The sequence below is a fragment of the Rhipicephalus sanguineus genome, chromosome 4 (assembly GCF_013339695.2).
Source record: "Rhipicephalus sanguineus isolate Rsan-2018 chromosome 4, BIME_Rsan_1.4, whole genome shotgun sequence".
NCBI lineage: Eukaryota > Metazoa > Arthropoda > Arachnida > Ixodida > Ixodidae > Rhipicephalus > Rhipicephalus sanguineus.
The window spans coordinates 40786885-40811672 of record NC_051179.1 but is presented as its reverse complement, the minus strand read 5'-3'; the positions used below and the strand labels follow the sequence as shown (position 1 = coordinate 40811672).

Below are 24788 nucleotides of genomic sequence, written 5' to 3'. Positions count from 1 at the left end.
GCTCTCCACTAACTGGAGCCAGACAACACGCATGAAATATTTTTCTTTGATCTTAAAGTTTTCGTCGCTCAGCATCTGCAATCCACTCTCCCCGCAGTGGACATTATCACGACGAGTCAACAGAGTTCACTTGGTTTGCGAACTCTGAGTCCTGTATGCAGTCTAAACCGCAGAAGTCGCTGCCGGAGTCGTTGCACGACAATTTACTCATCGTCGTTTACGTGCAACATGTGCCACTAACTGCAGATGACAGAGCTACTGCTAGTACGTCGCGAGTTGCTGTCTCCCCGTGACCTCAGATTGTGTTTGCACGTCACTGCGAAGCCACCCCCTCGATACCGAAACCGAAAGTGTTTCTTTAAGGTAGCAGTATAAAGATATATTCAGTGAATTTCCAGGCACCACGATACTCTTTTTAGGGTTCTCGACACCAGTGTTTTATTTAGGTTAAGGGTTAAGGCTTTCACGCATAGCAGACGACAGGCACACTCCAGACGCGACACGCGCATACGCTTGAGACGTATGTATGACGTCAGTATGACGTCAATCCCAACAGAATCGCAGACATGCGGCGGGTTGCGTGTCGTCCCATTAGTATTCTTTGCGTACAAGATATATGAGCTTTGGAAGTACGACTGCAAGAAGCGCGTGAGCTTTGCATTACATTATACGTACCCTTACAAAAATGCAGATTGAGTTTTAATTGACCTGGAACCGAGCATGCATTGAGTCAATTGCAGGTCAATTCAACCGCATTGTCTATTGGGTCAGCTCGGTACAGATTTAATTGACTAAAGGTAAGAAAGCGCCAATTTACTCACACTCTATACGCATTAAATTGACTTTCAAAAAACTAAGTGTCAATTGACCCACACTGTATACGCGTTAAATTGACTTTCAATAAACTAAGTGTCAATTGACCCGCACTGTATATGCATTTAATTGACTTTCAAAAAACTAAGTGCCAATTGACTCACACTCTATACGCATTTAATTGGCTTTAAAAAAACTAAGTGCCAATTGACTCATACTCTTTACGCATTTAATTGACTTTAAAAAATCTAAGCGCCAATTTACTCACACTCTATACGCATTAAATTGTCTTTCAAACAACTAAGTGCCAATTGACTCGAACTCAACGTATGCATTATTGACCGGCTACTGAGCCCTCTCAATATAGCATGCAGTGCTACCTCAAGTTTTATGCTTCTCTAGCTTGCGATATGACATTTTACTTTCTTTTTGCATCACACAGGTGTAATGTCCCAATGTACCTGGAATTAGTTTTCTTGTTTATATATAATAATGTTCTATATAGCTACAAAAGCACCATGAAGCACGCATGTGCAGGGCATCTCCTTAGGTACAGGGCCAAGTTTCACCGCAGGGCCTCCCTCCCGGCCGCCCCCCTTTCTTCTTCGTTGTTGAGTACTAAAAAAAAGCAACGAAAAAACGAAAATTAAGCGAGCTAGGTGCTTTGATCGAAGGTCGCAAGATCGATGCTGCTGGTCCCCGCGGCTGTCGACGGGGTAAAGGGGAAGTTAACAGTTCTTTGAATGCAAGATCAAAGGTTTTTCTCACCATGAATTGTCAAAAAACATGCGTAGCCATATGACCCGCTATGACGGATCGTGTCGCGGTCAAGTGCGACACTTGCATTTGCTTCAATGATGCGCTAAAAGTTTGCCTTCCGAGATTAACAAAAATACCGTTGATGCAATGTTTATCGGAATGTGTATTCAATGCTTTGACAAGCAGTGTCCTTATTATTATTATTTTATTACTATTTATTCATGAGAAGTACGATAAAAATGCGGATCGAACACGTCGTGGTAGCCGGCTTACGCGAAAGGACTGCGGATTCGACGAACGCGTCCTTCAATGGTCGTGCATTTTTAAGCCGCTCTCCCCGTGGGGGGAAAAGGCGCGCCCTATTGTTCCGAAACTCGCCTGTCTGGTAAGTCGCGGGCGGTATTCTTTGCACGTGGCGGGGACCATGAGGGGTGAAGAATTCGGAGAACGCATGTCGGAAACTTCCACTGCACAGGTGCAAGGAGGCCCGTCTACTGTTGCGATCAAGAAAATAACGCGGGAAAAGATCAATCTGTATTTTATAGGGTGCTAATATTGCGCCATGAATACTTGAAATTTAGTTCACAAATAAGCTTCGCAGAATTTATTGGGAGTTACACCCGTGTAAATTTCTGACGGTCACTTTAGCTCTTGTGTATCCCTTCGCGCCGCACTTTCTTCTTCAGAATTGCTCACCAGCGTCGCGAGTGTGGTCGTGTTCGGCACTTGCGATCTCTCTTGCTCTGATTTCTTGGACAGCGAGTACCGCGATTTACACAGGCTATCAGCGAAAGTGTGAAGAAGCTACTTCGCTCATGTGCTGCAATTGTGGCCGTACATGGAAGTTTGTTTCGGCGGAACGGTTGTTCATCAGACCCAGCATCGCAACTTTCCTGCGGCAAAATGGACGACTCCATCGTGGCTTCCTTTCTGCAAAGCTGCAGAGACACACCGTCACCTTGATGTGCGATCAACATTTTCTGTATTTGCTGGATCTCCAAACCACGTGCATCTGTTGATTATCTTTGAAGGTAAGTTTATCATTTTCACTGCCTTCGTACGTTATATTCGAAAGTTATGAAACCTGAAAAAAAGTATTGTGCGTTGGCTGTTTTATCAGTATGCTACTACGTAACTATTGTGGTTTACATTATTAAACCGTCCTCTTCTACCTATTTCATTTTTTATGACATTTTCTCTCTTTTTTTTGTATTTCTTACAGGCAGGCTTCGCCCTGGTTATTCGGAAACAGGCGCAACGCCAACTAAATGATGGCATTCGTCTCTATTGGAGTTTTCATAAAAATAAATGTAGATGTTAACAGATCTGTGTTTTACATTTTGGCTTGAACACTTTACAGAACACCGAAGGTCAGCTGCAGCTTACACAATGAAGAAATCACAACATCGGCATCATTGTACATGTGCGTGTATGGTGTCGTTCATGTGAATAGTGGGCCCGTGTACTAATTTGCGACTTCTCTCCCAGTTTTTACATTGTTCGTACGATTGAACCATTGAAACATCAGCGCACGCCAGGAAAAACTCTCGCTAGGGCAAAGCATTGAAGGCGGCATGCAGAATTTCTTTCATGTTCGGCACAGTAAATTCGAATGATCAGCCTTATGGCTAGCAAATGCTTAAAAAATACACTGATAGCATGTAATGTATATTATTGGGTACCACTTCTAAAACATAACATTTAAGTGGCTAGTTTTCAAGAAATGTTGCAAATAGCCTACGTTCTTAAACGCGGAGGAACTCAGCCACCATTTTTCACAATTGCGTAACGCGCTTGCATACCAGATGCTTTTTACTGAACACAATAAGGGTTGAATATACACTCCCCTAAACTGTTTCAATTGAAACTGAGTACACACAGTCAATAGCTGGTCAATAGCTCCTTTTGACTCGCACAAAAGACGCTAAATTGACATGCAAAATATGATTTTCAATAGAAACACGGTGGCCAATATCCTTGTGTAACTCAATAGAAAAAGTCAATTGGCGCTCAATTGGCGCTCACAAAAGACGCTAAATTGACACGCAAAATATGATTTTCAATAGAAACACGGTGGCCAATATCCTTGTGTAACTCAATAGAAAAAGTCAATTGGCGCTCAATTTAAACACAATACATCCTATAGAGAAAAGTCAATTTAGCCTTAATTAAACCTCTATAAGCATTTTTGTAAGGGTATGGTCTAAAGCAGGTACAGATCCACGTGTCGCTTTCGGCGGGTCGTAATGGAGGCCTCTCTTCCATGCAGTTACATACTGCACGACAAAAACGAAATTTTCCCAGTTGTTCTTCGTGAAGTTCACATTCCGTTCACATTTCGCGGACAGCGAAGGAGTCTAGCAACTAGCCAAAATTTCGGTTTTTGCAAGCTTAATTTGTAATGTGCACAGGGTTCTTTTGTGTGTTTAATATTTCCATTCTCTTTTGCGCTACCAAACAATTACAAAATTTCACGAACACGCCTGCGGTTTAGCTCTTATTTAACTCTTGTAAGCATGTCGTTCTTCTTTGTTGTAGAAGTGGCGATATACGTATACATGCACTACAAATATCCTTTCACGCTGCGAAATTTCGCCAAGTACGACCGTCTATATAAATCAGTTCTGCGTAGATTTTTATACAGCGCATGAATGAGACCAGCCGGGACTGCAGTGAGGCAGCGTGCGTGTGTGTGTGTGTACTACACACTAGTACGAACGGTCCTACAGGGCCTGTTCGTGTCAACATTGCAGACCGAAAACACTGCAGCGCCCACAGAACACGCGCTGTGGTGTCACCATTGCCATCGTATACAGGCCCTTTTGCGTGTGCGCTGCTTTATGCTGTACAGCAGTGCTATGTTTTTTCACCAACATGCACACAAAGCGCGGATAACACACGCAGAAGGGCGATATAGTTGCTTTTAATGCATGATGCAATAAGCACCGCAAGCGGAACAGGGACGAAGGTAAGGTGATAGACGACACACACAGCGTTGCTTGTGTGTGTGTGTGTGTTCTTGTGCGAGCGTGTCTTGTGCGTGCATATCTGTCGTTTATTACTATCTTATGTCCCAGTTCCGGAGGTACACCAATTGCGTCACATCATCTATTTACGCTTACATACTCTAAAACAAACGAACTGAATAGTATAAACGAAACAGCGCTGGTGCAACGTTAAGCTTTACAGGCGAGCAAAGCTGCGTCTATAGTTACGTTCGTAGATACGTTAACTGCGAGAGCTGCCCCACTGCAAGAGATGTATCACATTAGCATCTGCATTTTATGCGTCACTGCGATCTATCTATAGACTGTATTCCACTCCTAAAACGTGCTTCGTGAGGTGTATGCGGCAAGTCTCTGCAATCTCGACGAGCGTGTTTCGGTTTATGCAGTGCTACGCTGGAAGCGTACACGAAGGTGCAGGCAAGCGAAGATCTCACGCGCTGTAAGTGGAGCCAGGCTAATATAGCAATGGATTTCGTCTACGTAACTTGGGTTCGAGCGAAGCCACGCTTCACGAAAGAACTCGACCTCGGATTCACAAAACAGGCTTGCGTAATTGTTGCCCACAGCAGCGAAATTGAACCAATCCTCGATCAGAACACGTCATTACAGCTAAGGTGGCAATTGAATGGCAAACAGCAATCACCAATGAAAATAATTTTAAAAAAATAAAGAAGTGGGTCCTGCGTCGTCAGAACCTTAGAACGAGAAGCAGGGACAGGCCAAACCTAGCGTTGGAAACAACGCGCGACTCTCAGTCCCACCCCACCATTTTTTTTTTTTTTTTCATCTATCCGTATGCTCCTACATTACACGCGGGAAAGAAAGCTTGTAACTTTCAGGCCACGCCAGCGCGCACCACCTCCTCCAGCCATCTCGGAGCGTCAGCAGCCTGTAAAACGTGACCAGTGGGCAACAAAGCAGTCAGCATAGAAGTGGGTGCACCGGGAAATTATTGTAGTGCACTCCACATAGCTGAGGTCGGGAACAGGTCAACTATACGCTACACAAAACGCAACCCGCGAGGAAGCAGAAGGCGTACGAAGCTATAGTTACAAAGAAACTATGCAGGACGACACCCTCGGTGTCTGTATAGTTCCAGAGCCTCCACGGTAGTGCGAACAGCCCCAACTGGAGGCCCCCGGACCGTTTTTTAATCGCTCAATCTCGCTCATTTCTGAGAGAGACACTCGCGCTGCCTATGCCACCAAAGCTAGGTCGAAATGAGGGGCATCTCTGGGAGCGTTCGAATGAGCGGTCCCCGGTACAAGGAGTTGGGCTCGGTTGTGGAGGAGAGGGAGGAAGCCAGAAATCAACGCTTTCGCTTAGAAAAAAAAAAAAAAAAAACTTCCGCAACGCGAGCGGCGTTCATAAAGGACCATTAGGAAAAACGCTGCTGCAGAAGAACGACGGTGCGTGCGGGGCGCCAACGAAGACGAAGTACGCAACTCCCGCCGCTCATTGGCCCTTCGTTAAAACCGCGTTCTCGCCGCCTCATTGCGTCGCCGCACCATTGCCGAATAACGAAATGACGGCGGCAAGGGAGGAAGGAAGAAGAAAAATGGTGCGCCCATTGCAAGAACCTTCTCCACAAAAAAACCTCTCGTTTTCCCGCTGCCTAAACGGACCAAACTCTCGAATCCGTCCTCTCACGCTCGCTCCCTGTTACGTTCTCTTAAATTGGCAGTTCAAAAGAGGACCACGAGAGCTTGCAGCGCTTTCACGTTAGGCCCGCTCAGCGCGCCCGGTTCCACACACAAAGGGCGTCTTCTCGGACGTCCTCCTCACCACCTCGCCTAGTTCCTCCGAGGGTGGTGCGCTTTAATTTTCACTTCCCTCTCACCGTCCGCTCCCTCCCTCTCCACCTCCCTCCAGTTATCTCCGCAAGAGTTTTACACACAGCGCTCGGCACTGGTCCTCCTCTCTTTTACTTAATCGCGCTCTATATATTTTCCTTTTTTTTCTTCGCAGCCTCTGTAAACGCTGTCTTTCGTCGCTCCCACCGCTCGAAGTTTCCTCTGCTTCTTTGTTTTTCTTTCTTTTTGTTTCTACGCAGCCGCGCACGCTTTTCTCCCCAAATGCCAACGACGACGACGAATTAACGGAGCACTTTTCGCCCCCGGAACACACACGAACGAACCTGCTGCGGACCACTCGAAAGAAGGCCCGAGTTCGTCCCCCCCCCCCCTCCATCCCAGTCTGTACTCCCATTTCACGTACAAACGCTCCTAACGCACCGATTTCCAGTCGTCTCTTTTAGCTGGCGCCTAGAAGAAGAAGAAGAAGAGAAAGAACGATAAGAAGTTGAAGCGGAAAAAGGGATAAAAGTGCCCCTTCTTTTTCGCCTCGTTTTAGGCACGCAACGAAGAGTTTTCTCGCAAAAAGTTCGCCCATCGTTCGGCTCACGCAAGTCTCCTGGCTCAATGTTCATCTCCTTAAAAGTGCGAAGAGGAGAGGAGGGCTCGAAGTGGCGAGAGAGTCAGTGAGACACACGCACACGTGTACGCACACGTGTGCGTATACGTCACTGGCGTAGCCAGGGGGGGGGGGGGGGGGGTCCAAACCCCCGAAATTGTTTAATTTTGCATGTGTGGAAATACAGCCACACATGCAAACGCGCACACGAACATACATAAAGTATGGTTGACCACTCCCCCCCCCCCAAGAAAAAAAGTATTTCTGGCTACGATAATGGCACATGTGTGTGTGTGTGTGTGTGTGTGTGTGTGTGTGTGTGTGTGTGTGTGTGTGTGTGTGTGTGTGTGTGTGTGTGTGCAGATGGTGTAGCACAGTGTGATGGTGGTACAGTGGCGCTAGGTGCTACTACGCACATATCAAACTCAGCACTGTACTACCCCCTCTCTCCATCCTCTAATCTCATCATCATGCTTCCTAGCTAGCTCAGCATCATCTCTCTACAAATTTCCGTCTCTTTTCTTGGTTTCGACGCGAGTCTAAAAGGAAATTCCGCCAGAGCCCCTAACGACAGCCGAGCACGTTCTCTGGAAGGCACGACGATGGGGCGAACGCGAGAGAAAAAAAGATTACCGACGAGGATTGGACGACGAGCTAGGCGCCGGCAGGGCTGGCACGAGACGTGCGTGTCATTAGAGAAGGCGCGTGCACGCACGAGAAGCAGCAGCAGCAGCGCACGAGCGAGCGAGTGAGCGAGCGTTTCGTCGTTTCTTACCACTCGCAGAGGCGAGGATGGCTTTAAGTTGGACCGTCAGTGAGGAAGCCGGCATGACGAGCGTTTCGCGTCCCGAGGCGCGAATCCGCGGGATGCTCTTATCACGTGCTTGTCGTATGTATGTTTCCTTCGCCAGTTTAATGCGTAGGAACGCGAAGAGAGATCATTTCAGGGGAATATTTGCCAGGAATTTGCAAAGTTGGAGCCGGAAAGTATCTCGCGACGGAGGAGGGAGAGCCGGCGCCTCTACGGATCTAACCTTGGTCGGTCGGCGCAGCTCTTACCGAACCTGCGCCGCATTCTAGATGTGACTGAAGCAACGGCAAACAGAAACACGCGCTGATTGCGTGCTTTCACGGAGTCGGAGTGAAGTGGTGAAACGTCATCGTTTTAAATGGGTCTGGCACTGAGACTGGTGGTATATATGGTTTCATGGCTGCAAAACAACGCGAAAAATGAAGACACAGAAAGGACAGTACGAAATTCAGCGCTGTCACCGTTTTACATTGGCGCTGACAATCAGCACATATTTGTCAGTATGGGGTTAGATCCATTCCTAATGTGTTGTTATATGGGCAGCTGTGCCAATGTCAAGGAATCTACAATATGGGTAAAGGCAGCACCGATGACTTTGACCAGTCAGATAAACGTCCCGAAATCAGCTTTCGATATCCAACCCAGCCCACGACATCAGTACTATAGGCATATGCCACAAAGGACCACGTGTTCACGGCGTTTGGTCGCACAATAGTGAAAGAGATGAATAAAGAGGATGGCATGGAAGTTATCCCGATCGCAATATCCGGTTCACTACACGATAAGGAAAATCTACCCGGCAGTAGTGTAATCTAAAAATTGACTCCCCCAATTTTCTCTCAAGCGGAACACGCTTGCAAGATGCATGACAAAATTTTCCGTATAGAGCTACTCGGCAGAGAGATAATAAACAAGCTTATTGTAAATCGAAAAGATCATTATTGGTTTGATAATGGGTCGGGTCGCTTAACTGGTCGCGTCGACATCTAAGGAAATGCTCGAAACGTGGTTATCTTTCTGACTCACTGTCAGTTCACTCGCGCATCTCATCCACAATGCCTGAACATTTCAAGACGTACGCGTGCATGCTTTTCCTACGGTCTCTCGATCGCTGGTGAGAAGAGAGACAGAAAATATTTGTATTTTGAGAACGTAGCTTGAGAGAGGCGCCCTTATGCCAAGATGCCTCGAGCTCGGACCGCGTCCTGTGCCCTCGGGACAAGCATTAGCTGATCCTTGAGGTCGGAGCTGGCCAAGGCTGTCCCAAAGCTCGCTAGTGTCAACCACATAATCACTTTATAGGGGCGCCAAGATATATTTACTCAGTCTAACCTCTGCCGTCATTGCTCACTATGCAGGGTTACGCCCATGCAGGGCTTTGACAATAGCGGAGGCTGAGGACCTCTGATATTGCATTCCAAGAAGTGTTTATTTCCCACCCATGACCCTGGCAAGGCGGGGACCAGAGGTAGGCCGTTGTGAGTAGCACTATATATATATGCTATTCACACGTGCTACTCACGATGACGTGCTGCACGTCGTCGCTTCCTTTTCATTTTTGCATCCATTACAAAGCTTGTTTCGTTTAGCACTCCACCAACGGAAGTGTGCGCTGCCGTGAAAATTCGCCCCCTCCCCCCCACCCCCTTAAGAACCGTGCGCACGCCTACGATGTCAACACATTCCCCTACCCAGCGAACCCGCTGCTGAGTCAGGATTCTTCCTCAGCTCTCAATGCCGCTGCTCTCTCCGTCACCCGCACATTTGCTTCGCCCACACGTCACAGCTGTATAGTTCCGAGCTTTTATCGACACTGCCATCCGCCTTTCATTAATTAAAAGACAACGGAGGTCTCACACATCCGCGGAGACAGCGAGAGGGTTAAACGAGCTGCGGAAAAAAAACAGCAACGCGTCGCACATTTATGTTCAGGGGGCTGGTTCGAAGTGGAAGCATCGGCTGCATGCCCTGCAGACTCGCCGCCTCAGCCGAGACGGCCCGCGGTGGCACACGAAAGGGACGGCCGAAGGTACGTATAACACCGAGGCATAGCTCCCACGGGTGTCGCGCCATCTTCTGTGGGAGCTGGGGGTGGAGTCTTCCAGGCACTATACGTTTCCCTAGCGTCCCATAACAAGCGGCGCCTCGCGAGCCATTTCCCTTCTCCCTGCGTGAGAATCCCTAACTTCCCGAGCACTGGAGTGCTTCTCCCTTTGTTCCCCTCTCCTCCACTGCCAATGCAGGGTCTGCCCGGAGCTTTATTAGCGCTCCTCTGTACGGCGAAGTGAGGTTGACGTGTTGGGTCGTGTTGGGGCAATGCGGACCAACTTTCCCAGCAGCACACATGGAGCACTTTATGCCATGGACTGCTCGCGTATGTACGTCCAGAGGTGTACACGTTGAAACACTTTACCGTTGTTCCGTCACACACTCTCTCTCTCTCTCTGTTAAGCCTATCTCTCTGTCCTTCACTCCCCCCTGGCCGCGGGAGACATCAGTTAAGATGTCCGCACGCGCGTAAACGCGAGGCAGTTACGACGCCCATGCCGTTCCTTGTCCTTCTTCACATTTCCCAAACAATAAATACTGCTACACTGTCGTGGATGCGACTTCACAAGATTTGTAGGCCAACATCAGTGTCGCGGCAGAATGCGAGTTGCGCGGGGACGTGGGTGGGGTCTGAAGAAACTGCCAAGTTCAGCCTCTTTCTTTTCGCCAACTGGCAACCTTGTACTATCGCGAACTCGCTCGGCTACGGGCATCCCTATCGAAATAAATTTAGTTCTTTTGTTCATCCCAAACGAAGCAGTTGGTTCTTTTTTGACCTGCGATAATTTCCTCAATATTTGGTGCCGAAACCCGGGAAGAAGTTATCGAACTTACCGTTGAGGCAGCTGGGTCAACAGACGTCGACAGCACAACGAGCTTGAGGAAAAGCAGCAACGATCCTCGGGCAAGAAACGGTCGACGAGGCGCTTCAACCAACAAGGCCTGACGACGCCACACCCAGCCGAAACCGACACCACTGCTCAAGGCAACGCATACGCCAGGCAACACAGAATCACAGACGCCAGGCATCGTAGACGCCAGGATGGACCGGCTCAAGCTAAAAAGGAGCGCCTTGAGAACTCAGGTGACCAAACTTATTTCCGAGGCAGAATTGTTCTTGGCGAGCCATGCGAACGACGGAGCTCTCAGTGTCTTGTCGGCCAGGCTAAGTGCACTCCAAATACAACTAAACGAAGTGGACAATGCCATTGAACCACTAGTTGTTGACGAAGACGCGGAGCAAAACTACATAAGAACTATCGAGTACAACGACCGGATCGTCGCATGCATCGCGAAACTCAGCCAAGAAGCCGAAGAGCAAAAGGCAAAAAAACAAGCGGAAATGGCCGCGACGCGGGCGCCGACCGACGGCCCTCCGAGGGCTGCGCAGACCCACGTTAAACTACCGAAGCTCGAGTTACAGCGATTTAGCGGCGCTTCCACGGAGTGGCAGTCCTTCTGGGAGCAGTTTGAGAGGGCGGTGCACGAAAACGACACCCTCTCCGACTCTGAGAAGTTTCTGTACTTGCGGGCGTCACTTTCTGGGAAGGCTGCTTCGGCCATCGACGGCATCCAGGTGACGGGAGCTAATTACAACACAGCCATCGAGCTCCTTAAAGAGCGCTTCGGTCGACGAGACGTGCTCATACAAGAACATCTAACTCAGTTGCTCGAGTTGCCACCAGTACGCAACGAGAATGAGGTTATCGGCCTACGTCGACTCTATGACCATCTGCAGCGCAACATAGCCGCTCTCGCAGCGCTTGGAGTCAAAACAGATGGCTACGGTGCCCTGCTCTGCTCCGCACTCTTGCGAATTCTGCCATCGGAACTAGTAGTCAACTACCACAAGGGACTCTCCGCTGACAGCAAGGAAGAGGGGATCGGCATCGAGAGTTTACGAGCTTTTCTCAAGACCGAAGTGGAGAGCCGAGAGAAGGCACTGCAGACTGGCCACAGCGAAGTAAAAGGATCCAGCTCAAAACATCGAGATAAAGAAAAAATCAGAACACCAAAAGGATCAGCGGCTTCGCTCTTCTCTGCGGGCAAATCGAAGCAGATCGATTCATGCGCATTTTGTGATGCAAAGAATCACACGACTCACGAGTGTCAGGCACAAATGTCACTCGATGAAAAGAAGAAACGACTCACTGCGGTTGGTCGCTGCTTCCGGTGCGGTGTAAAGGGACACATGTCGAAACAATGCCGCAACAAAAGGCTAAGTTGCAAGCACTGTGGCAGAAGACACCTGTCTCAAATGTGTGACCCCACCTGGAGGCAACCTGAGAACACAGCCGCAGAGTTGCACTCTTCAGCAGAACAGAAGTCGGAAAATGTGCCTACCGTGCTGCTCCAAACGGCCCAAGTATGGGCAGAAGGACGAGGGAGAGCTCTGACGCGCCTCCTCTTCGACGGGGGTAGCCAACGAAGTTTTGTCACAAAGAAGCTTTCCCGCGAACTGCAACTAGAGGTGATTGGTGAAGAGGACATCACAATCTACCCATTCGGAGGATCAGGCAACATTAGGGAGTTTTAGCTTGTAACGTATACTTCTTTACGTTACCGTGTTACCGGATACCGGATGGGATCTGCGCATGCGCGAACTTTTACGGAACGTAAAGGTTTACGGAACGTAAACTACTCGCCGGATAGGCTTTACGTTTACGGACCTATCTCGCAAATCCAGCTTCGTTCGTGGCTACTTGCGATGTCCGCTTCGCGGAGACTCCAGCCGCCGAGTCAAAATAAGCCTAAGTGCGAGCGCCACTTACGATGACCTTATTTCAGCCGGATTACCGAGGCTAGAGCGACGTAGAATTGGTAGAATACCGAATCCGCAAACGTGAGAGGCCTAAAGACTCTGACAGGCCCGACAGGCTGGATAGGTGGCGCCATCTAGCGGGGCCAAGGTGTACCAAGCGAGCACAAAATTGTTATTGCAGGCAGATCGGGCATTCTACTGCTAATGTAAATGCCTTGCAGCGTTATTTTTCCGAATGAGTTGCCTTTTTAATTATTTTTTCTCCTCAAGAACACTAAGCGAAAACAAACGTGCCCATGATTGTGGTTGCGAGAAGCGTCACAAGATGTCGACACCATCGCCCGGTAACCTGGTTGTGCTACACCCCTTCGCTGCACACGCTAAAAACCTCTCTTATGATTTTGCCGCAGCGTAATTCAATATTATCTAAATTAAATGTAGTTTAAATGCTGTTATCATCATCATTTAGTGGTTTGCGCAAACGTGAAGGTTTACGTACGTACGTAAAGGTTTACGTTTGGGCAGCTAAAAAACTTTACTAAAAGTCGCGTTCCGGAAAAACGGTAAACGTAATCCGGTAACGGTAACGTAAAGAAGTATACGTTACAAGCTAAAACTCCCTATTATCAAAGAAAAACGCAGAAGAGTGAAACTTTGGCTAAGAAGTCAGTATGACCGCAACGAGCACTTCATCGAAGCTCTCGAAATACCAGAAATCTGCTCTGATCAGCTGCGAGTACCTGAGAACATCATGCAAAAACTGCAAGCGGAAATAGATGAACTGGCAGACGTCACCGTTGCACCAGCCCACCTGGCGAGAAGCGGCATTGACATCCTTATCGGTGCCGACTATTACTGGTCGTTGGTGTATGGTGACTTCAAGAAGCTGCAGGGCACACTTGTTGCACTGAAGACCAAATTTGGATGGACGCTTCAAGGAGCCATTCCCTGCAGTAGCTCAGCTGCCTGCTGCTCAACCGCGGCAGTTCTTCGTGCTGGAGTGTCAGATGACACAACAAGTTTGACCAACGAGCTGAAATCATTCTGGGAGCTGGAGAGCATCGGAATTACTGACTCTTGTGCCCAAACGAACGAAAAAAGCCAAGAAATCATCAACATGTTCTCGACATCGATCAAGAAAACAGACAAGCGCTATGAGGTGGCATTACCATGGAAACCTCTGAACATTCATCTCGCTCACAACAAAGCGATCGCACAGAAGCGTTTGACAAGTCTCACGAAGAGGCTATCGAGAGATGAAACAACACTTATCGAGTATGACGCGGCTATCCGTCAGTACCTGGAGCAAGGGTTCGCCGAACGACTTCCACCGGAAGAAATCAATAACGACGAAAGCAGAATTTACTACATGCCTCACCGCGCTGTCTTCAGACCTGACAGCCTTTCAACAAAGATTAGGGTCGTATTTGATGCATCGTCTAGCGACACAGGATGTATCTCCCTGAACGAAGCCCTGGAGCCAGGACCGAACTTGAACCCAGACTTGCTGAAGGTGCTAATTAACTTCAGAATTCACCACATCGGACTAAGTGCAGACATTGAGAAGGCATTCCTGCAAATTTCAGTGACACCGGCAGATCGCGATGCCCTCCGATTCTTGTGGTATGAGCACTTTCCAACGAAGCAAGACCGAGATCCCGTGATAGAAGTCTGGAGAATGACACGAGTGCCCTTCGGTGTGACAAGCAGTCCGTTCCTTCTCGCAGCCACAGTGCGTCATCATTTGTCAACTACTGCGGGTGATTCACGCATCACTAAAACTATCAGTGAGAGCCTGTACGTGGATGACCTAATAACAGGAGCGGAGACAGAGGAGGACGCTATAGACTTCTACCGAGGTGCACGAGACGTCATGAATCGAGCAAGCATGACACTGCGCAAATGGAATTCAAATTCCAAGAAGCTGCAACAACTGTTCAACGACGAAGGAAACGGATGTGCCCTGAGCCACGTTGAGTGTCCGACATCAAGTGTCTCACGAGTCCTCGGACTTGTATGGGATAAGGACAGAGATCATCTGGCGTTTTCCATGAAGGCGATCTTGGATTTCTTGGATCGAAACAGCGACACGAAACGATTTATCCTTCAGGCATCAGCTCGTATATATGACCCGCTTGGTCTTATTTCTCCAGTCACAGTGACAACGAAACTCATGTTCCAAACCCTGTGGGAACTGGGTATTGAGTGGGACGCTCCTCTGCCTGAAGACGTCAAGACAGCTTGGACGCAGTGGCACACCCAGCTGCACTATTTAACGGACGTGACAGTGCCAAGACGATACGGTAGCTTGCCCAACGATAGCGGGAAAGAGGTGCACATTTTCACAGATGCGAGCCCCAAAGCTTACGGTGCAGTTGCGTATTTGCGCACCTATGGAGTCGAGGAAGCAGCGGTGACTCTTGTTCTTTCAAAGTCCCGAGTAGCACCGATTAAGAAATTGTCTCTTCCAAGACTGGAGCTGATGGGCATGGTGATCGGTGCACGACTGAAGGAGATAACTGATATTTATTCTCCAACCAAAGTTACGAAGACACGTAAAAACCCGACGTTTCGGAACCAGCTCGGTTCCTTCCTCAGGGGGGACTGCGGCGGCTTGGCAGCGGCCTCTTTAAGGCACTCTTGCGGCGGTTAACGACCCCACGCATTACCGAGGAGCGTAGCCCATGCGCATACACAGGGGGGAGAGTTCCGAGTGAACGGTTGATATTTTGAGTGGTCCTCTGTATATGCCACGACTCCAGTAGTAACCTCCTCCTCCACTTGGTTTCACTTTCGAGGATGGCGGTTCCGTTGAAGTCTATTCTGTGGTCAAACGTCTCTGCGTGCTCGGCGACGGCGCTGCGTTCTTTGTTGAGTTTACGGACGTCGTTGACGTGTTGCCTAATCCGTTCGGGAAAGTTTTTGGTCTCGCCGATGTATGACGAGGGGCAGTCGGCACACGGTATTTTGTAAACGACGCCGGGCGCCCTGTCTTTTGTTGGTCGGTCTTTCGGGCGGGGAAGGAAGCGGCCCAGCGTGCATGAAGGCACGTGCGCGATGTGCACGCCTTCTTTCCTAAAAAATCCGAGCCAACGCCTCGCTGGCTCCCTGGACGTATGGGACCGACACGCGTTTTGGAGAGCTGTTCGTCAATGCTGGCTGGGAGTCGCGTAACCTCTTTTTCTCTGCGCGGCGGGCGACGGATCGAATGAAATTTCTTGGATAAACCGTTTTTTCTGAGGTCCGCAATTACGCGGGCCTCTTCTTTCCGGCGTTCGGTGTCAGTGGAACATATCTTTTTGGCTCTCTGAAGTAATGTGGACACAACGGAGGCCTTGTGGGTGGAGGGATGGGACGAATCGTATTGAAGGTACCGGCCGGTGTGCGTCGGCTTCCTGTAAACGGAGAACTCCAAGTCACTGCCCCTTCTTGCCACCTGGACGTCGAGAAAGGGGAGGGTGCGGTCGCGTTCACACTCGACCGTGAACTGTATGGCTGGGTGAACGGAATTTAGGTGCAGTCTGAAGTTTTCAATTTCAGATGTCTTCACGACACAAAAGCAATCGTCCACGTAGCGAAGAAAGAGCTTGGGTCGCGGCGGGTGGGTGCGGACCTCAGAAAAAACGGTTATCCCAGAAATTTCATTCGATCCGTCGCCCGCCGCGCAGAGAAAAAGAGGTTACGCGACTCCCAGCCAGCATTGACGAACAGCTCTCCAAAACGCGTGTCGGTCCCATACGTCCAGGGAGCCAGCGAGGCGTTGGCTCGGATTTTTAGGAAAGAAGGCGTGCACATCGCGCACGTGCCTTCATGCACGCTGGGCCGCTTCCTTCCCCGCCCGAAAGACCGACCAACAAAAGACAGGGCGCCCGGCGTCGTTTACAAAATACCGTGTGCCGACTGCCCCTCGTCATACATCGGCGAGACCAAAAACTTTCCCGAACGGATTAGGCAACACGTCAACGACGTCCGTAAACTCAACAAAGAACGCAGCGCCGTCGCCGAGCACGCAGAGACGTTTGACCACAGAATAGACTTCAACGGAACCGCCATCCTCGAAAGTGAAACCAAGTGGAGGAGGAGGTTACTACTGGAGTCGTGGCATATACAGAGGACCACTCAAAATATCAACCGTTCACTCGGAACTCTCCCCCCTGTGTATGCGCATGGGGCTACGCTCCTCGGTAATGCGTGGGGTCGTTAACCGCCGCAAGAGTGCCTTAAAGAGGCCGCTGCCAAGCCGCCGCAGTCCCCCCCTGAGGAAGGAACCGAGCTGGTTCCGAAACGTCGGGTTTTTACGTGTCTTCGTAACTTTGGTTGGAGAATAAATATCAGTTATCTCAGTTTACTTACCCAACCAGACAGAATTCTGTCTAATGTTTACCTTCAATTCAATCAGCCAGGACTTCGGCCGCGATACCATGCAGCTAGTCAAGCGCTACATACGCATCAAGGAGGGAATATCAGTCTTCAAAACTCACCTGGACTTCAATCGCACCTGCAAAGATAGGAAAGTCGTCCCTCAAAGCCTACGCCTGAAACGCCCTGTCTCGACCCCCGAAGGTATGGAAATCGTCATGAGAGCAGAACAACGGCTGGTCAACGCCCGCCTGCACGAAATCAACGCCTCTCTACGGAAAAAGGAATTAGACCTGTTCTTCGCCAAGCGTAAACTTCAGCACCGCATCCCTGGATTGATGCCTCCGATCGACGCATTCGCGGACTCCGTGGCGGCGTCGTCTGCAGACAGGCATCGGACCGCGCAGGATAGGAAACTTTCTCACCTGTTGGACCGGGGTTCGCCCCAAGGCAACCCAAATCCCAGGTTTGTCACCAATTTGTCATCCCGCCCACTCACTAATCGGGAAACTTCTGTTCTGGCAAAGGGACACGGGTATAACGGGTCAACGACGCCCCGTTTATCGAAAGTCGTCGCGGCTGTAGAGGAAGCCGTCCAGAGTGTGAGGCCAAGCGCCAGAGAAGAAATTAGACTAAAATCAATTGGAATCCTTTCGAAATTGCCGTCACAAGGGAAAAAGAACTTGACCGCAGAAGAGAGCAAAGCCCTTCGGGAACTCCGACAAGATCAGAGCATTGTCATCCTCCCCGCTGACAAGGGCAACTCAACGGTGGTGTTGGACAGCCGGGACTATGACCGGAAGATTTCGGCCCTTTTAGAGGGTGACGCATATACGCAGCTAAAAAAAGGATCCGACGAAGCAAACTCAGACTCAGCTAAACAAGCTACTCTCCGAAATTTTCAAGCACCACCCACAATTAAAAGCACTCTACCTAAGTCTAATCTGCCGCAACGGCTCCGCACCGGGTTTCTACGGACTACCCAAAATTCACAAGCCTGGCGCCCCCCTCCGACCGATCGTCGACTTCACTTCCTCTCCATGCCGAGCCCTTTCAAGCTTCCTGCACCGAATCATCGCCCCTCTCACCCGGAATACCCCAACTCATGTCCGTGACTCCAGCCATTTCGTGCAGCTAGCATCAGAGGTGAGCATCGACGAAGACGAGAGCCTGGTCTCGTTCGACGTCGTATCTTTGTTCACCAATGTGCCGGTACCCTTATCTGTATCCTGTGCCCGTGCTTGCTCTTGAGGGTGACGATGGCTTGAGTCAAAGGACCCCACTCACTGTTGACGAACTCTGCCGCCTACTGGAATTCTGCCTGTCCAGCACGTATTTTTCCTACAAAGGAACAATCTTCAGGCAAAACAGTGGAACCGCAATGGGAGCCTCCATCTCCGTCACAATGGCAAACCTGACCATGGAACATATAGAAAGGGAAGCACTTGGCTCCTTCTCGCCGCGACCCAAGCTCTTTCTTCGCTACGTGGACGATTGCTTTTGTGTCGTGAAGACATCTGAAATTGAAAACTTCAGACTGCACCTAAATTCCGTTCACCCAGCCATACAGTTCACGGTCGAGTGTGAACGCGACCGCACCCTCCCCTTTCTCGACGTCCAGGTGGCAAGAAGGGGCAGTGACTTGGAGTTCTCCGTTTACAGGAAGCCGACGCACACCGGCCGGTACCTTCAATACGATTCGTCCCATCCCTCCACCCACAAGGCCTCCGTTGTGTCCACATTACTTCAGAGAGCCAAAAAGATATGTTCCACTGACACCGAACGCCGGAAAGAAGAGGCCCGCGTAATTGCGGACCTCAGAAAAAACGGTTATCCCAGAAATTTCATTCGATCCGTCGCCCGCCGCGCAGAGAAAAAGAGGTTACGCGACTCCCAGCCAGCATTGACGAACAGCTCTCCAAAACGCGTGTCGGTCCCATACGTCCAGGGAGCCAGCGAGGCGTTGGCTCGGATTTTTAGGAAAGAAGGCGTGCACATCGCGCACGTGCCTTCATGCACGCTGGGCCGCTTCCTTCCCCGCCCGAAAGACCGACCAACAAAAGACAGGGCGCCCGGCGTCGTTTACAAAATACCGTGTGCCGACTGCCCCTCGTCATACATCGGCGAGACCAAAAACTTTCCCGAACGGATTAGGCAACACGTCAACGACGTCCGTAAACTCAACAAAGAACGCAGCGCCGTCGCCGAGCACGCAGAGACGTTTGCATCCTCGAAAGTGAAACCAAGTGGAGGAGGAGGTTACTACTGGAGTCGTGGCATATACAGAGGACCACTCAAAATATCAACCGTTCACTCGGAACTCTCCCCCCTGTGTATGCGCATGGGCTACGCTCCTCGGTAATGCGTGGGGTCGTTAACCGCCGCAAGAGTGCCTTAAAGAGGCCGCTGCCAAGCCGCCGCAGTCCCCCCTGAGGAAGGAACCGAGCTGGTTCCGAAACGTCGGGTTTTTACGTGTCTTCGTAACTTTGGTTGGAGAATAAATATCAGTTATCTCAGTTTACTTACCCAACCAGACAGAATTCTGTCTAATGTTTACCTTCAATTCACGACTGAAGGAATATTTGGGGCAATCATTGGGTCTCCCAATTGACAAATGGTACATGTGGACAGACTCATCTATCGCACTGCATTGGGTACGAGGTTCCGCGCAACAATGGAAGCCCTTTGTCGCCAACCGAGTTTTGGAAATTCAGCAGCGAACGGATCCAGAGCTCTGGAATCACTGTCCTGGGAACGAAAATCCCGCCGACCTCCTGACGAGGGGAGTAACCCCGAGAGCACTCAAGTCAAGCTCGGTGTGGTGGAACGGGCCTGTCTGGCTTTCACAGCCATCTACTTGCTGGCCATGTCATGAAAACACTGCTGACATGAGCATCGCAGAGGAGGAAAGAAAGACACTTCGAGTTCACAACGTGACAGTGAGGGAATCCATGTTACCCCTGCAGAAATACAGCTCCCTCTCCAAACTGGTTCGAGTTACCGCTTGGGTACTGCGATTTGTTCACAACTCCAGGCATCCCAACGAGAAACGCGAGGGACATCTTACGACAGAGGAAGTGCAAGAGGCGCACACTTGTTTAATACTTCAAACACAATTGGAGGCCTTTCAAAATGAACTCCAATGTCTTCACTGCTCGATACGCTTGCCAAGTGATTCTCCGATACGTGATCTCAGCGTGTTCTGCGACGACGAGGGCGTGTTAAGAGTGGGAGGAAGGCTCAATGCTGCCGACATTTCCTACAACGTTAAGCATCCGATTGTCCTTCCGTCGAGGCATCCCATCACAGAACTTGTCATCAACGCAGCTCATCGCCGTCTCCTGCATGCTGGCGCGCTAGAGACTCTTACCGAACTGAGGGAGAAGTACTGGGTTGTGCGAGGAAGGCAGATGGTAAAAAAGGTGCTAAGGAAATGTGTGACGTGCAATCGTTTCAACAGCCGTGCTGCTACTGAGCCAGTCGCTCCTCTGCCTCGCGAAAGGGTGACACAAGCGCCACCCTTCGATGTAACAGGTGTAGATTTCGCTGGACCGCTGAACACGAAAGATCAAGGAAATAACAGAAAGTCTTACATCGTCATTTTCACGTGTGCAGTTACGCGCGCAATACACCTTGAACTGGTGACCGACATGTCGACATCGAACTTCCTGATGGCGTTCCGAAGATTCATCTCAAGAAGGGGGGTCTGTCGAGTCATCTTTTCTGACAACGCAAGGACTTTCAAGCGTGCTTCTAAGGACCTGCAGAAACTGTGGACCACAATACGAGGAGAAGACATCCAGAATTTCTTCTTAAACCACCAGATCCGCTGGAAGTTCATAATTGAGAAAGCGGCTTGGTGGGGCGGATTTTGGGAGAGAATGGTTCGTTCCGTGAAGACATCCCTGAAGAAGGTTTTGGGAAGCAGCTACTGCAATTTCGATGAGCTCACGACAATACTAATTGAAATCGAAGCTATCATCAACTCTCGACCCCTGACCTACGTCTACACAGACGCGAACGAACCCGAACCTTTAACACCGTCTCATTTCCTGGTAGGTCAGAGACTAACCACTCTTCCTGACAGCTGCTCCGCCGCTGAAGTGGTTCAGAAACCTGGTCAACTCACGCGTCGCTGGCGCTACCGCCTTAGAATGGCCGACCAGTTTTGGCGTCGGTGGCAAAAGGAGTACCTGACGAGTCTCCGATCGGCACATTTCGCTGTGCCGAGTTCGTCAAGTGCACTAAAGCAAGGAACCCTCGTCTTAGTTCATGAACAACATCTGCCGAGGCAGCTCTGGAAAACTGGAGAAGTGGCCGAAGTTCTTCTGGGACGTGATGGAAAGATCCGAGCCTGCCTGGTGCGCATGCCGAATGGAGCCACATTGAGAAGACCAGTTCAACTCTTATACCCCATGGAATACACGGACGAATGACCAGAGGCTCATTCCGGGGGGAGTATGAAGAAACTGCCAAGTTCAGCCTCTTTCTTTTCGCCAACTGGCAACCTTATACTATCGCGAACTCGCTCGGCTACGGGCATCCCTATCGAAATAAATTTAGTTCTTTTGTTCATCCCAAACGAAGCAGTTGGTTCTTTTTTGACCTGCGATAATTTCCTCAGGGTCCATTTCAGACCGAAACCACCAAGGAAGACGGGGGCACGCTCGATTTGATTGATTAGGCACGCGACCGAATCGTCGACAGCTAGTACCGGTAATCTTCGTAATTTACATGCTTTGGCCAACAAAACGTTCGCTCATTGACGTATACACAGCGGAACCGCGACATAGTAAAGTTGGTAAAACAATAGCACTCTTGACTTGAGCGAAGCTGGTTCATACTTGGTAACATGCATACGAGACTGATACGAAGACAAAATCTCTCGCATGTCTATGCGTGCCTTTCGCCTTCGACTCAGTCGCCCTGCATGTAGCCAATCACAGTCTCGTAGTGATGACGACAACTTATGGGGTCAACTTATGTGCATATAGAGTCACTACATGCGATTCACGCGCTGCCATGCGTATCTTCTCCCTCACTACAATCCTTGTGTTCAACGTCATTCAACACCGGGGATACAGCGAAGAAGATCGATAACTCGTATGTTTCAGGCAGAAAGTTCAGAACAGCCTGAAAATAACTTATGCCGTGCTAGTTTGAGAGATAACATCGTAAATTACACGCGCAATAATTCTTAATGATTATAGTCGCTATTCTTCCAGTGCTTCTGTAACGAAACTAACGCTTATATGACCTTGCTCTGTGCCAAATGTGTTCTCTATTGTATTAGTGTTTGATACCAATCCCCTCAATAATACCTCGGCCCTGATGGTACAGTGAATGAAATGAAATTGAGTAGATGTTTAATAAAATCTTATACCTTGACAAGCTATTCGAGAAAGACTTGCTCCACGAGTTGCACACGCACACACAAAAAGAAGTTGATGTACTTGCTGCCGCATCAAAAATTTACGCCGACTCATCTGTTGCAAGAACTTCTGAAAACTGGAGCCACCACAGTGCCTCCATCACTGCCATCTCTAATACTTACAAGAGAGACAATATAACCGCTAGCACTTGCCCCTCCTCCCTGAGAAGACCTCGGGCGATGTGAAAGCACCAAAATAAAATAAGTTAAAGGGACCGACAACCAACTTTTGTGGTACCCGTTTTCTTGAGTGCAATGGGAAGCTTACCGGTCAGAGCTTCTAATCACGGTGTGGTAACGCGGACAACGCCGTAAAACATTTGTAATCAGAGTTTTTCTATCTGCAGCGATTATGCAGTCTTAATATCACATGCTGCAAACAGTGAGAGGTGGGCGCGATAGCGATTATACGCCAGCAGTGGTGACAAGTTATGTCCTAAGTATGAAAAGGCAATACGTTTGCAAAGCCTGCGGTGCCGCGACTACTGCCTTCTAGCCTATTAAATTATTTTACAATAGTTATAGCATTTTTCTGGGGCTTCTTATAGAAGTACTTTGGCCGTACACAGGTCGCTTTATCACATTTTAGTCAAGCCAAGCCAAGCTAAGCCTTCGAAAACGAAACAAGTGGTAGGATACACCAGCAGTGCTGTTCATGATGTGGTAGCAATCCTCCACAGAACAGTAAGTCGATGGCATTTTGCGAACAGCAGCGCAAACTCGCGTGCTACTCTTCAAAAGTCCGATACGACGAGAGCAGACGAGAGTCGAGCTACGCGGGAAACGCCGCCGGACGCCGCGCGCATGCGCTGCAGCCTCCGTTTCACTGGAAGCCACGAAAGCAGCGCCGCATCTCATGCTTTACTTCTTTTACCTTAGAAACAAACGGGAATTGACAATAACATACATATTCAAATTTTCTGCCCTCGTTCTGGTGCGTCTAAAAGCATTAGACTACGTACAGTACAACAAAGTGCTTAAGATTGCATACGTCTGGTTCATGGCGCTCGCGCTAGGCTGCGCGACATACCGGTTTTTGTCACTTTTAAACGCGATTTAGAAATATAAATCCTACTCAGATCGCGAAAAGTATTCTGGAATCTGTCACTATAATTCACGCCCTTTTCACTTCCACCAGGATCTAATCACCCGTTCTGGCCAGTTGTCGGTCCCTTCAATAAATACAACTATCACCAGTGAACGCAGCGGTGACGTTTGCCTCCACGTCAACACGTCTCTCTTTTCTCGACGAAAATTACAACGGCAGCGTACATATCGCCACGCACGTATTCCTGCGACGATATCGCGCCTCGCAGCAACCGTGCGTGTGGCGCGCGTCTGTACGTGATTACTTTTTTTCGTAGCCCATTTTCGCGCGTTACTGTATAACAAACAACACAACGAAGCGTGGTTGTCGAACGGAAGCTCCACGCGCGATGCAAAAAAAAAAAAAAGCATGCAGCGCGCTACGATCTTTCTCTCCCGGCACGCGTTTTCGCATCGAGGCCGTTTCGCCCACGCAGCACGGCACGGCCGCCGCTGCCGCTTCGCCTTGGCCGAACGCTGCAGCCACGGCCGGCGGCCACAGTGGCGGCGGCCCGGCTCCCCATCGATTTCACCGCCCACCCCCTCTCCCTCCTCCATCTCACCCATTCTCTCACTCTGCATTGCTTATATACATTCGCCGACGACGAAGAGGCTTTTTAATATTAAAGGCAGCAGTCCGAGGAGCCGTGCGATTCCAAGAAAACAACGAAATGAAATGTAAGGCTCGCAACGAAATGGGCGCACGTTTTCTTTCGCTCTCCCCCTGAGAAGTGTTGTACGAGCGTGGCCCGACTGGGCTGGGTAAGGATAAGGAGGGGGGGATTCTTTTTTTTATCTTTTTCTTGCCGCAGCAAGCCTTGAAGCCCCGCGCACTTTACCCGAGCTTTTCGTGCCTCTCTGCGCGGACGGAGACGGGAAAGAATCACAAGAAGGGTTTCCAAAGCGCGCAGCACAGCCGGCCAGAGGCGGGAAAATCGAGCGACGTGTTGAAGCGGCACTTTGAAGGAGAGCCATCGCGAACGCGGCGCTGCACAGGGGATATGGGTGACATGCAAAAATAGAAATTATTGATACAGACTCCGTCGGTGTGAAGTAGCCACGGTCTTGATACAGCACTAGAGAGCATCCGAATAGACGGTACACAGAGAACGCACGCTTGGGCATGTTGGCAAATCATAGCAACTTTTAGCGCACGGCAGAGCACAATGCGGGAAGGAAGGAGACGAAGACATGTGCTCGGGTCGTTCCTTTCCGTCTTACGCTCTTTTGTGCACTACAATTCTGGTGGTACTGCATGCTATTCTATCATTTTTCACCCATTGGCGAAACTCGGAAACT

The 24788-nt window shown here is 49.7% G+C and overlaps 3 protein-coding genes across 5 annotated transcripts in view; 2 read left to right on the top strand and 1 right to left on the bottom strand.

Annotated features, from left to right (window-relative positions):
- Positions 1 to 24788, bottom strand: part of LOC119389808 (E1A-binding protein p400) — a 236564-nt gene that overhangs the window by 194983 nt on the left and 16793 nt on the right. The window lies entirely within an intron of this gene.
- LOC119391152 (uncharacterized) lies at positions 10895 to 12388 on the top strand. Its single transcript, XM_037658828.1, has one exon. The coding sequence runs from the start codon at positions 10895 to 10897 to the stop codon at positions 12386 to 12388; it is 1494 nt and encodes a 497-aa protein (XP_037514756.1).
- On the top strand, positions 13365 to 21408 carry LOC119391151 (uncharacterized). The gene is made up of 2 exons (XM_037658827.1): positions 13365 to 15111; positions 20588 to 21408. The coding sequence occupies exons 1-2, from the start codon at positions 13365 to 13367 to the stop codon at positions 21406 to 21408; spliced, it is 2568 nt and encodes an 855-aa protein (XP_037514755.1).